At 42.6% G+C, this 14,482-nt stretch overlaps 1 protein-coding gene across 1 annotated transcript in view; it reads left to right on the top strand.

Moving 5' to 3' along the window:
* Positions 1-14,482, top strand: part of LOC130109364 (importin-13-like) — a 68,765-nt gene that overhangs the window by 23,762 nt on the left and 30,521 nt on the right. The window contains exons 9-12 of the mRNA XM_056276237.1: positions 227-374; positions 12,272-12,453; positions 12,717-12,743; positions 12,908-13,042. Coding sequence (XP_056132212.1) covers positions 227-374; positions 12,272-12,453; positions 12,717-12,743; positions 12,908-13,042 — 492 coding nt within the window. The remainder of the gene's footprint in view (positions 1-226; positions 375-12,271; positions 12,454-12,716; positions 12,744-12,907; positions 13,043-14,482) is intronic.

The raw sequence follows: 14,482 nt of genomic DNA, 5'->3' as shown, positions 1-14,482 counted from the left end.
ATCCTTGCAAAATGACTTTGAATGGCTTTTTGATGGATGGAAGGCTGTCTTAAATTAGTTTTAGGTTAATATCTTGTTTCAAGTTCCCTCTTTTTGCCCCTATTGTATCCTTTTACAATTGTGATTCGCCACGTTGAGTACCAAAGATAACTTTTTGATACCAACACTGTTCTCTTCCAAAATTTTGCTCAGACTCAAACTAATTAATCGTGTTCTGTTCCTCTAGCACACAGAAGCTTTGCTGTACGGCTTCCAGTCTATAGCAGAGACCATAGATGTGAATTACTCGGATGTCATCCCAGGCCTAATAGGACTCATCCCCAGAATCAGCATTAACAATGTCCAGCTGGCGGATACTGTCATGTTTACTATAGGTGACCCATTTAACATACACACTTCATTTTTATTGTGCTTTGTCTAAAATTGTGCGTATACATGATGAAAAACGCATGAAAGAAAAAGTTTTGAACAAGTTGTAGAAGACTGAATGAGGGATAATTGTGTTGCAGTTATCTAATATGGGAAGTCACAAAGGCAGGACCTAGCTTTTTAATGTACTGTACTGACAGAAAGTTTCTTGATACTGCTAGGTTGTGAAGATGAGACACCCAACTACTTCACAATTATCCCTTTTAATATGTGGCATCACATAACCACATGTGTGGTTCCTAGCACCATTCACTGAGAATTTGAAACGACACAGCCTACCACCTGATATTCTGGGCTTCAGTTTCCACTAATAGCATGTACAATATGGCTGCTCGATATTGGAAAAAACTCACATTGCAGTATTTGTTTATTTTCTGCGATATGAAAAAATACAGGAATTTTCACTAGATTACTTGAATAGCTCTATTTGGAAAGAGCTCTTCTCTAGTTTCCCAGTGGTGGAACGAGTTACCAAACTCCATTCGATCCGCTGAGTTCCTCTCCATCTTTAAGAAGAAGCTAAAGACCCAGCTCTTTCTCAAACACCTCCACACCAGATGGTATTTTAAAAAAAAAAGAATTTCACTTCTATGCACCCTATGTATGCATTGCCTTTGTGCACTGCCTGTTGACACCTATATGTCCTGTCGGACTTGAACCTAGTTTTTTTTTTTTTACACTTGCTTGCATTGTCGCCTCCCAATTAGATCCTTGATTGTGTTGTATTAACTCTCAGATATACATTGCTTTGGATAAAAGTGTCTACTGAATGAAATTGTAATAAATTGTAACTAGTGCAATGACATACCTGTGGAGGCATGGAGGTGTTTAGGAGAGATGGCAGTGGGGTTTTTAACTAGATTGTTCAACACAATCTTGAAAAGTGAGAGGATGCCTGAGGCGTGGAGAAGCATACTGGTACCGATTTTCAAGAATAAGGGTGATGTGCAGAGCTGTAGTAACTACTGAGGTATAAAGTTGATCAGCCATAGCAGGACAATATGGGAAAGAGTAGTGGAAGCTAGGTTAAGAGGAGAGGTAATGATTAGCAAGTATGGCTTCATGTCACAAAAGATTACTACAGATGTGATGTTTGCTTTGAGAATGTTGATTGAGAAGTATAGACAAGGTCAGAAGGAGTTACATTGTGTCTTTGTGGATTTAAAGAAAGCACATGACAGGGTGAGGAGAGAGGGGGTGTGGTATTGAATGACGAAGTTGGGAGTGGCAGAGAAGTATGTCGGAGTGGTGCAGGATATGTATGAGGGCAGTGTGACAGTGGTGAGGTGTGTAGTAGGAATGACAGATGGATTCAAGCTGGAGGTGGGATTACATCAAGGATCGGCTCTAAGCCTTTTCTCATTTGAAGTGGTGATTGACAGGTTGACGGATGAGATCAAGCAGGAGTCTCCGTGGGCTATGATGTTTGTGGATGACATTGTGATCTGTAGTTAGAGTAGGGTGCAGGTTGAGGAGAGCCTGGAGAGGTGGAGGTATGCACTGGAGAAAAGGAGAATGAAAGTCAGTAGGAGCAAGAGGGAATACATATGCGCGAAGGAGAGGGAGGACAGCGGTATGGTGAGGATGCAAGGAGTAAAGGTAGATGAGTTTAAATACTTGGGATCAACTGTTCAAAGTAAGGTGAGTGTGGAAGAGAGGTGAAGAAGAGAGTGCAGGCAGGGTGGAGTGGGTGGAGCTGAGTGTCAGGATTGATTTGCAACAGAAGGATACCAGCAAGAGTTAAAGGGAAGGTTTACAAGATAGTAGTGAGACCAGCTATGTTGTATGGTTTGGAGATGATGGCACTGACGAAAAGACAGGAGGCGAAACTGAGGTGGCAGAGTTGAAGATGCTAAGATTTTCATTGGGAGTGACAAAGGAGGACAGGATTAGGAACAAGTATATTAGAGGGACAGCTCAGGTTGGACAGTTTGGAGACAAAGCAAGAGAGGCAAGGTTGAGATGGTTTGGACATGTGCAGAGGAGAGATGCTGGTTATGTTGGGAGAAGGATGAGCTGCCAGGCAAGAGGAAATGAGGAAGGCCAAAGAGAAGGTTTATGGATGCGGTGAGGGAGGACATGCGGGTGGCTGGTGTGACAGAGGAAGATGTAGAGGACAGGAAGAGATGGAAACGGATGATCTGCTGTGGTGACCCCTAACGGGAGCAGCTGAAAGTAGTAGTAGAAGCAGTGACTAGGGTTACCAACATTCTATCCCAGGAAAATGGGACGGGAGGGCAGGGGTAATCAAGAAAAAATTGCCAGAGTAACAGCCTACATGACGCTTTGTATAGGTAGCCCAGAGCCTTATATAATAATAATAATAGAAATAATAGTAATAGTTATTATTATTAATATTATATTATTATTATTGTCTGTGGCATACGAAGTGATACACTCTGTGTTAAGTTGATATTTTCCCAAACAATCCATTATAGCTCGGTGGATGCCATTGGCCATTTCATCACTATTTTCATAAAAATTAAGTAGTTTACACCGCACTCCATCAGATGGATTAAAGTATCTAAGGCACATCGGAAACATTTTTTGGTTCCCCTTGTTTGAGGCATCCGTGGCGATTGAGAAATAGACCGGCTCGTGCTCACTTTCAGTTGGAGACAGATCCTTCAGAATATCTTGTACTGTTTTTGGACCAAATACACTGGTTGTTAGCATCTCAGCTTTGGGTCTTCCACAATGGATTTTCTTCACAATATTGGAATCGTTAAACAGTGCGCTGTTCAGCTTATTGTTACAGTCCATGCTGTTGTAGCTCAGTCCGTGTTTAACTGTATGCTATACAGATGAAATCTCGCACGCAGCAACTTTGTCATTTTCAGTAGTAGCCTTGGCGAAGAACTTGCTAATGCAAGATGCACCTTTAGCTTGTGTAGTCCTCTTATGCATTTCTGTGGCGGCATGTTGTTTCACGTCGTTTTCTCCTCCGTGGCTGATAAAAAATTTCTGACAACACGGGTTGCAGAAAACTCTAGCCAAATCGCCACTGATAGATTTAACCCAATTATACTTCTCTTCCCACTGCTTATTGTATGTACACGATCTTTTCTTTTTCGGAGGGCCCAAATCGCCATCTACACTTGCGCTCATTTTTCCCAACAGGATCGAGAGGAAGAGACGAGTAAGTTACACATACGGACCAGTTAGTTTAAAATGATGCTTCTTTCCAACTGAGCGCAACCCATCGGTATTCCCACACAGCACACATAGGCCAGATTTAAAGGCAGTATACGTGCACATGTAAAAAAAAATTTTTTTTAAATCATTCAGATACGAGACAAATGTCGTCCCGTACAGGACGAGCCACTTTTGATCTAAAGACGGAGCGTCCCGGGTAATACGAGACAGTTGGCAACCCTAGCAGTGACCTTTTGGGTATAATTCCTCCTCTGACCACAATGTGGATTGCAACGGCAGAGTGACGCTGTTCGTCCGGTTGCCATGGGAAGATTGTCTCTGTATGCATGTTTGTCCATCAATTTTCTTGAGTTCACTGGACAACGAAGATTTTGCTTCCTGAGCACTTTTGGGTGTGTATTATGGATTTTGGGCTGCTGATCACGAAAATCCACTTAAAATTTGCCTATCACAAACCGTTTTGTAGATATAACCTATTTTTGTGATTTCCCGTCATATTTTATGTCTACTTGTATATTGCCCACAAAGCAAGCTGTTTTGTTAAGTCCAAGCATGCCTGGGCATGCACTCAGTGTAGGTGCTATGCAAGTGTTGTCTTAGGCATGCCTGGGCATGCTTAGGTTAGATGCTGGCAGACTGGCTATAAAAGCTGCTCACATTTACAAATGCTGTTTGGACACATGTTTGATGCACATGTTCTTCCGACAGTAGCATAGTGAGTATACTTAACAATAGGATTTAGTGTCTTCAGGAAGAGTTAATACTGCAGAAATGTCCCCTCAATGTTGCATCAGCTGTGATACATCTGTGGCGAGTATACACTTAAGGCTCAAAGACACACCATAACTGCACTTATTAAGAAAGCCTGTGAGCTCTACTTCGGATGTAAAATTGGTGACCAAGAGAAACCCTGGGCTCCTCACATTTGTTGTGGAACATGTGAGTCAGCCTGAGAGCTTGGCTCAGAGGTACTCAGAAGTCAATGCCATTTGCAGTCCCAATGATATGCCGAGAACAGAAGGATCACGTGACGGACTGTTACTTATGTCTGACCAATGTATCTGGCTTCTCTACTAAAAATAAGAAATCTATTGAATACCCCAATCTGCCTTCAGCCGTGAGACCAGTGCCACATGACAGTTTGCCAGTACCAGGCCACCAGAGGCATGGAGCCTAGATGAGGCAGATGAAGATGCCACAACGCATGAACCAGATGTGAAAAACGACACTTATCCAGATGTTGTCCCCTTTATGCCTGGTTATCCTCATAGCACAACCAGAATTAAATGACCTGGTCAGGGACTCAGATTTGTCAAAAGCTAAAGCAGAACTGCTTGGTTCAAGATTGCAAGGATGGGGTTTCCTGTCACCAGGTACAAACATTTCTATCTTTCGGAACCGTCAAGAACATTTGAGAAACTTCTTTACACAGGTTGACAATGTCTGTTTCTGCACTGACATTGATGGGGTGTTCATGGCTTTGGGTTGTGTGCATGACCCACAACAATTGCTTCTTTTTATAGATTCGTCAGTTAAACCTGAAAGCTATCCTGTTACACAATGGCAGTGTCCACCCTTCAGTACCCATTGGCTATGCAGCACACATGAAAGAAACCTACAATAACGTGGAACTGTTGGAACACATACAGCACAACAATTACGACTGGAACATCTGTGGTGATCTACAAGTATTGGCACTGTTACTAGGAATGCAGCTCGGATATACAAAGTACTGTTGTTTCCTTTGTGAATGGGATGGCCGTGCTAAAGAGTCACATTACTTTAAAAAGAACTGGCCACTTTGTAAGCATTTTGTTCCAGGGCAGAAAAGTGTGGCACTTAAACCACTTGTTTACCCAACAAAGAAAAAAAAAATTATTTTTAATTTTGGCTTTCCCCCTCTTAATCTCCCCAATTGTATCTGGCCAATTACCCCACTCTTACGAGCCATCTCGATTGCTGCTCCACCCCCTTTGCTGATCCGAGGAGGGCTCCAAACTACTACAAGCCTCCTCCGATACATGTGGAGTCGCCAGGCGCTTGTTTTCATCTGACAGTGAGGAGTTTTGCCAGGGGGACATAGTATGTGGGAGGATCACGCTATCCCCCCCCCCCCCCCCCCAAACAGGCGCCCCGACTGACCAGAGGAGGTGCTAGTGCAGCGACCAGGATACACACCCACATCTGGCTTCCCACCCGCAGACATGGCCAATTGTGTCTGTAGGGATCCCCGACCAAGCCAGAGGTAACATGGGGATTCGAACCGACGATCCCCGTGTTGGTAGGCAACGAAATAGACCACTACGCTACCCGGATGCCCCAACAAAGATATTTCTGCCTCCTCTTCATATAAAACTCGGGATTGATGAAAATTTTTCTGAAAGCAATGAACAAAGAAGTTTAGTTTAGTTTATTTATCAGGATCCCCATTAGCTGTGATTTCGCTATTTGAGAAAGATGTTTCTAAGAATAACCGATTCCAAGATTAAGGAAGGCATTTTTGTTGGTCCACAAATCAGAGTGACGGGGTTAGAAGATCTGTTAGTGGGGCCAGAGAAAATAGCATGGAAGGCATTTAAGGATGTTGCTGAGAACTTTCTTGGCAACTACGGAGCACCAAAGTACATTGAGCTGCTTGATACCATGTTTAAAGCATACAAAACCATGAAGTGCAACAAGTATTTGAAAATTCACTTTCTGCATTCACACTTGGACTTCTTCCCTGCTGATCTTGGTGCAGTCAGTGACAAACATGGTGAAAGGTTTCTCCAGGACATTGCGACCATGGAAAAGAGGTATCAGGGCAACTGGACTCCATCAATGCTGGCCAACTATTGTTGGACACTGACACGAGAGGCACCAGATGCTGAGTACAAGCGAAAATCAGCTGTAAAACATTTTAAGCTCAGATGAACTAACACAATGTGTCAGCATCATTCTGCAATTAAACATGTTAAGTTCAATTAAAGTTATTTTAATGTTTCTCCAAATTCCTACATGATACAGCAAATCTGAAATATTTTTGTGTTCAGCTTGACATTGTCTATCATAATCTCGAATTTTGTTTCAGGACGCAAAACGTTTGAAAAAAATTTGCTGTCCAGTGACCACTCATCCAAACAACTTCACACTCGATAATGCACTGCCTTGTGTACTCAGCAATACACCTGCCAAGTGTGAAGTTGATCAGATGAACAGTGGTTGAGAAAGTCAAAGGACAGCCACACATACTGACAGAGATTCCTTCCATTTTAGTTAGATTAATCCTTCTAGAATGATTGGGGTGATTTTGTAGGGGAGTGAATCTGCATAGAAAATAAAAATGAATAATAGGAAAAGCTGATTTGTAGAGATTTAATTTTTGTTGAAGAGTAGTGTGTAAATATGTGGCCATCCTGTCATGAGAGCTGACAACTTCTGTGTGTGCCCGGTGCACAGCAGGCAGAGAAGGATCACCAGTGGAAAAATGAGCATCTTGATACAAGTTGGAAATAAACTGTATCCAAAATATACTACTACTACTACTTTTGGCTGCTCCCGTTGGGTGTCGCCACAGCAGATCATCCGTTTCAATTTCTTCCTGTCCTGTGCATCCTCCTCTGTCAACACCAGCCACCTGCATGTCCATAAACCTCGTCTTTGGCCTTCCTCTTTTCCTCTTCCCTGGCAGCTCCATATTCAGCATCCTTCTCCACACATGTCCCGGCCATCTCAATCTTGCCTCTCTTGCATTGTCTCCAAACTGTTCAACCTGAGCTGTCCCACTAATATTATCATTCCTAATTCTGTTCTTCTTTCTCACTCCCAATTAAAATCTTTTCATCAGTGCCACTGTCTCCAAACCATATAACATAGCTAGTCTCACAACCATCTTCTAAACCTTCCCTTCAACTCTTGCTGGTACCCTTCTGTCGCAAAGCACTCCTAACACTCTTCTCCACCCTGCCTGCACTCTCTTCTTCACCTCTCTTCTGAACTCCCCATTACTTTGGACAGTTGACAACAAGTATTTAAACTCGTACGCCTTCGTCATCTCTATTCCTTGCATCCTCACCATTCCACTGTCCTCCCTCTCATTCACGCATAGGTATTCTGTCTTGCTCCTACGACTTTCATTCCTCTTCTCTCCAGTGCATACTTCCACCTCTCCAGGCTCTCCTCAACCTGCAACCTACTCTCGCTACGGATCACAATGTCATCCGCGAACATCATAGTCCACAGAGACTCCTGCCTGATCTCGTCCGTCAACCTGTACATCACCACTGCAAACAAGAAAGGGCTCAGAGCTGATCCTTGATATAATCCCATCTCCACCTTGAACCTATCTGTCTTTCCAACCACACACCTCACCACTGTCACACTTCCCTCATATCCTGCACCACTCCGCCATACTTCTCTGCAACTTCCGACTTCCTCATTCAATACCACACCTCTTCTCTTAGCATCCTGTCATGTGTTTTCTCTAAAGACAATGTAACTCCATCTGACCTTCTCTCTCTTGCATGTCACTCACCAGCAACAAACTGTGTATCAACCCTTAAATAGGAATAAATTATGATATATGCTGACAAGATATATCGTGCAGCCCTAAGGTAAAATGCATAGACTGCTTAGAACGGGCTGCATTTCTTTTAATGCTTTGGTAAACAGGCTTATACAATCACAGAAAGTTGAACCAGTTTATCTGGACACATTTATTGAGAGAAATGTTTCCTCACTCATCTAAGTGACCTCGTCAGTCTCAACTGACTCAGGTGACAGTATAAAATCTGTTGCAGTATATGATGCTAACCACCGTAGCACTCACAGCAAGTTAGTACATTTCTTTTGAATACTTTTTTTTGGGGATTTTCCCCCCTTCTTCTCCCCAATTGTATCCGGCCAATTACCCCACTCTTCCAAGTCGTCCAGGTCATTGCTCCACCCCCTCTGCCGATCCAGGGAGGGCTGCAGACTACCACATGCCTCCTCTGATACATGTGGTCGCCAGCCGCTTCTTTTCACCTGACAGGAGTTTCGCTGGGGAGACGTAGCGCGTGGGGGATCACGCTATTCCCCCCAGTTCCCCTCCCCTCCTGAACAGGCGCCCTGACTGACCAGAGGAGGCGCTAGTGGAGTGACCAGGACACATACCCACATCCGGTTTCCCAACCGCAGACACGGCCAATTGTGTTGGTAGGAATGCCCGACCAAGCCGGAGGTAACACGGGGATTCGAACCGGCGAGCCCCGTGTTTATTTGGCAACGGAATAGACTGCTATGCTACCTGGACACCCTCTTCTTTTAAATACTTAAAAAACACTTTCCTTTCAAATACCCAGCTTAATTAATATTGTTAGCTGTTGCTAACAACAATGTGAAGCACTTTGGGTGTCTAGAAAAGCACTATATAAATGTAATGATTTTTATTATTATTATTGTGGGTCTGTTTGATTTAGCCAGCTCCTGTCAGCATTGACAGAAGGACAGAGACAGCACTAACAATTGTCAGTAGTACTATCAATGCTGGTTCTTTGCTACACCTACAGTTAAGGTCAAAATTATAAATACCCCAAGGAACTATGAAACATTTCCCTAAAATTCTGCCCAATTTTTGCATCATTCATAAAACTTTACATAGCAAAACATTCATCAATGTTAAGGCTCCTATTTGGTACATTTTGGAATGTAAAATAAATCTTCAGGTTTCCTTTATACCAAATGTAGTGAAAACTGAGGTGGTCAAAATTATTAGCCCCCATGTGATTTTCTGCTTTTTTTTCTGTTTTCAAAACACACCTGAGCAATCAATCAGCTTTCAAACCACACCTGAGCAATCAATCAGCTTGAACTTTACTTAAGGGACTCCAATGAGCTAGTGGCACTTGAACACTTGATTGAGGGACTACTCTTAAATTCTTGGTAAGAAGTAATTTCATCATGCCAAAAAGAAAAGAAATCAGTCTGGAACTCAGAAAGAAGATAGTGGATGCTCATCTCAAGGGGGAAGGCTATACTACTATTTCCAAGCGTTTCACAGTGTCTAGAACAGCTGTGCGTTGCATCATTGCAAAGCACAAGGAGACACATTCTGTTGGAAACAAACCTGGGCATGGTCGAAAGTGCAATGATTTCAAAAACTTTGGAGAGGAAAAATGTCAACAACAATCCCCGGATTTCTGCCAAGATGACTGTTGCTGAACTGGCCTCTTCTGGACTTGATGTTTCAAGGAAGACTGTTGTGAGGGCTCTTCATTGTGGTGGGCTTCGAGGTCATCATCCAAGAAAAACTCCATTGTTCACACAGCGGCAAATCAAAGCCAGACAGAAGTTTGCCCGTGAACATTTGAAACATGGGAATGAGTTTTGGAAGTCTGTCCTTTGGTCTGATGAGACTATACTTGAGCTGTTTGGGCACATGGATGTTGCTTATGTTTGGCGAAGGAAGGGAGAGGCCTTCAACCCTAAAAACACAGTTGCCAGAGTTAAACATGGTGGTGGGAGTATAATGCTGTGGGGCTGTTTTGCTGCTTCAGGCACAGGGAACCTTGTTCGGGTGCATGGGATCATGAAGAAAGAAGATTATGTTGACATTTTGAAGGATAATGTAAAGAAATCTGCTGCCAGTCTAGCTTTAGGTCACTGCTGGGTCTACCAGCAAGACCCGAAGCATACATCCAAGTTGGTCCAAAACTTTTTGAAGGACACCAAAATCAAGGTCCTGGAGTGGCCCTCCCAGAGCCCAGCTCTCAGTCCTATTGAGAATCTGGCGGGAGCTCAAGGTTAATGTCCATGCTCGAAAACCATGCAATTTGGACGAGCTGGAACAATTTGCCATGGGAGAATGGGCTAAGATCCCTCAAGAGACATGTGCCAACCTAGTTAGGAACTACCATAAGAGGTTGTTGTCAGTTGTGAGTCAGAATGGTTAATCTATTGACTATTAATTGTCAGAGGGCTAATAATTTTGGCCTTGTCATTTTTGTTTTTTCTTGTTTCAATTCAGCACATCAGTGTGAAATATCTTAATCAAGCTTAGTGGAGATTTTGTCTTTGTTCTTTTGGACACTTTTTGGTTATGGCCATTTCCATGGAAAAGTTAAGGGTTTCGTTTGATTTCATAAAGGGGGCTAATAATTTTGACCTTAACTGTACATCCAGCAGACCCAGTGTTAATGTTATCTACAGCTGTGTTTATCCTGCTTTGCTAACATCACAGAGTACCAAGACCAGCCTGGCATGTTTATGGTTTTTAACCTGTGGATGTCAGCAAACTCGCTAAAATGGTCTAGGGTTTGGTTCATCTTTAAATATTTAACAGAACAACTACAATAACAGCGTTTTTGAGTATTCAAAAGAAATGTACCAACTTGCTGTTGGTGCTATGGTGCTTAGCATTGTATACTGCAACAGACTGTATACTGTCAGTTGAGACTGAAGAGGTCACTTAGCAATCAGGAACAATTTATTGTTATTTCTTACATGTACTTGCATACACAAAGAAACGAAATTTTGTTTCTCCCAGCCCACAGCAGTGCAACACCAAAAACACACGTCTAAAATTTTCCAAAAACGACACCATCAAAAACATAGAGCGAATAAAGCAAAAAAAATTATAATAATAATAATTTTAAAAAAAACAATCAAAAAAAAAAAAACACACACACAAACAGTTAACAACACAGCAGTCTAAAAAAATTCCTCTGTCCAGAGAACAAACTCCAGCCAGGATGACTGTCTGAACTGCCGGTCTGCATGGGCTAGCAGTTAGCTTAGCCTGCCCCGCTTCCGTGTCCTGTCAGACTGCCCTTGGTGTTTCCTCCCTGGGCACAGCTCCAGGTAGGGGCCGTGGTCCCTGGGCCCATCGGATGAAACCGACCAGGCTGCCCCAGCTGATCCAATGCTAGCTCTCCCAGCCAGACACCTTTGACACACCGCCTCCACACGACGACACAGACGTAGACAAAAACACTGATGACAAAAACATTTAGATGAGTGAGGAAAGTTTCTCTCAATAAACGTTGTGTCCAGATGAACTGATTCAACTTTCTGTGATTTCCTTACCTAAATTATTGAGCATACATAAAGACATTGGCTTATACAAGCATTCAATCACCCATTAATTGGTGGCTAAGAGCTATACTAATAGAAAATGCAAGGTTCACAAATGATTGTGGTTTTCACAGCAAATTGGGCTACACCTCATGCCAGGTTAACGCCTGTACTTTTATAGTTCATTAGTAGCCTAACTATGCAGTAAGAACAGCATTGTTGATTATAACAGCCACTTCCACCGGGGGAGCAGCTTTCATTGAAACGAAAGACCACCGTTTTTTTGTTTGTCATCCATAGTTTAATACATCCATGGTTCTGGTAGACATTGTAAACAGTTTCGGTTTAAATGAGAGAAGAAAAAAAAGACCATCTGAAGGGGTGTGCATCGCGTGGTAGGCTGTGGGTTTCCAAATCAGCATCGAATGGTGATAGCCATCACACATATCACCATAATGGTGAGATCGGTGAGCTGTTATCCATGATTAAAAGGGATGATTGTGAACTAACTGGGTGAGATGGAAGACTTTTTTGACGGTGAAAGTTTTAACATACTCGAAATTATGTCCACAGAAATTTCTTCCCACTTTAATTACGGGAAAACACAACAGTTTCAGATAGTGTTCATGTGTGATTGGTTTAACTCCTCTGCCAGGTGCTCTAGCAGAATGGCTGGCAGATCACCCGGTGATGCTGAGTAGTGTCCTACCTCTGGTGCTGCAAGCCTTAGGGAACCCGGACCTCTCCGTCTCCTCTGTTTCCACACTCAAGAAAATCTGCAGGGAATGCAAATATGACCTGCCACCCTACGCAACGAACATAGTAGCTGTCTCTCAGGTGTGTGTTTTGTCTCCATACCCCCACTTCTCCCAGTTAGTCTTAACATCTGCACAAATTATTATCCAGACAGTTTTATTCATTTCTTAAAAGGCTTTGGAGTGGCAGTCTTTTTATAATTGATTGCTCCTTGAGAAAATGTTTTTTTCTTTGAAGTCGCTTCAAGTGTATTTTTGGAATAAACTTTTATGGCTAAATTCAAGTAGTTTTGATAAGTGTCTAAAACGTGTATAACTATATAGTCATCCTGCTCCTCTCTCTAGGAGGTGCTTATAAAGCAGATTCACAAGGTCAGTGCGTGTCCTCTCTCTCTCGCTTACTCTCCCTTTAACTCTCTTTCTCTGTCTATCAGATTAATACAAAGAATATTTGTATCATAAAAAACGTTTAAATGGAATATGAAGCTCTTAGTTTGGTTGAGCTGAAGCTAAACTTGTGCTTTTCTCACTTGCAGACGAGTCAGTGTATGTGGCTGATGCAGGCTCTGGGTTTCTTGCTCTCTGCTCTCCCAGTGGAAGAAATTTTGAGAAACCTCCACTCTCTCATCACCCCCTATATACAGCAACTTGAGAAACTAGCAGAGGAGACAGTATGTACACACATGAGCACAAAAACATGTGCGTGCATGCGCACGCACGCACGCACACAAGCACAGACACACACAAGCACTGCAGACACAATTGGACTATGGCCACAGGAGCAGGTCTTGTGTCTGTATGGAGCCATTGCAGTGGAACATTTCTCTGCGGGAACAGATTGGAGTTGACCCTGTGCAATAGGGGAGTGATTCACAGGGCAGTAGCTTTGACTCACTGCCTTTCTCTTGCACCCGTGCATGTGCACCCGTGTGTGCACACATGCGGCGCAGCAAGAGTAACAATGCATTTAAAACATACACACAGCAAATATTGATTTGTTTATACAAAGAAATGCTGTCCATTTTTGAACACATGACGCCAAGTGTCAAATCTAATGAAGCTTAGGTACATAAACCCTTCCATTGGATGCTCACAATGTGGAGCTGACGCAGTCTAAAAATACAGCTCTTGACATTATCTGTGTGAAACCAGGGAGACATTCTCTCCTAAACCGTTGCTCTGTCATAAGCGAAGACCTCAGCTGGGGTGAACAGAGATGTCAGTTTAGATGAAACTTCTCATCTCTCTCTCCTCTCAGTCCCTCCCTACCTTCCAACTTTTTCCTTTTCTTATTTTTTCCTGTCTCGCATTTTGATGTATGGCGATTACATCAGACTATGAAATCATGTGCTGTGTCTGGAGGTCTGACAGACAGTGGCACCTAGTGGGGGGACTGTCAGGTTATGTTATAGTGGGGGCAGACAGCTATGGTTTTGATTGAAGCCAAAAAAAACATGTAGTCACTGTGTCGCAGCTTGCACTTGATTTTAAGAACAAGTGCTATGATTGTTGTGTGGTAATATATTAAAGTAATTAATCAAAGGAATAAGCCAGCTGCGATCATAATAAAACACCTTGGATAATGCTGCGAAAGAAATAAATGAAAATGATAAACATATTCCTTGTAACTCAAAACTTCCTCAATGGGCCCATCAGTGCCTTTTTTTGAAAAACCTGAAATTCAGTGGTGAGGTGCCACATTTCCCCAGTTTGTCAGAATACAGTCAGCGATATCTTACATATGACGGACAGACAACAAACATAACAAAGACGGATGCATTGCTGCTTCCGCACCAGATGTCATCATAGCAGATAACAGTTCTCTTTACGATACCAAACACATGTATTATCGTGGCCCACAGTCCCAGAATCACAGCTCCTATTACTGTACACTACCGTTCAAAAGTTTGGGATCACCCAAACAATTTTGTGTTTTCCATGAAAAGTCACACTTATTCACCACCATATGTTGTGAAATGAATAGAAAATAGAGTCAAGACATTGACAAGGTTAGAAATAATGATTTGTATTTGAAATAAGATTTTTTTTACATCAAACTTTGCTTTCGTCAAAGAATCCTCCATTTGCAGCAATTACAGCATTGCAGACCT

Source organism: Lampris incognitus, chromosome 3, assembly GCF_029633865.1.
Source record: "Lampris incognitus isolate fLamInc1 chromosome 3, fLamInc1.hap2, whole genome shotgun sequence".
NCBI lineage: Eukaryota > Metazoa > Chordata > Actinopteri > Lampriformes > Lampridae > Lampris > Lampris incognitus.
The sequence above is the reverse complement of the archived record's forward strand: the minus strand, read 5'-3'. Positions and strand labels throughout refer to the sequence as shown.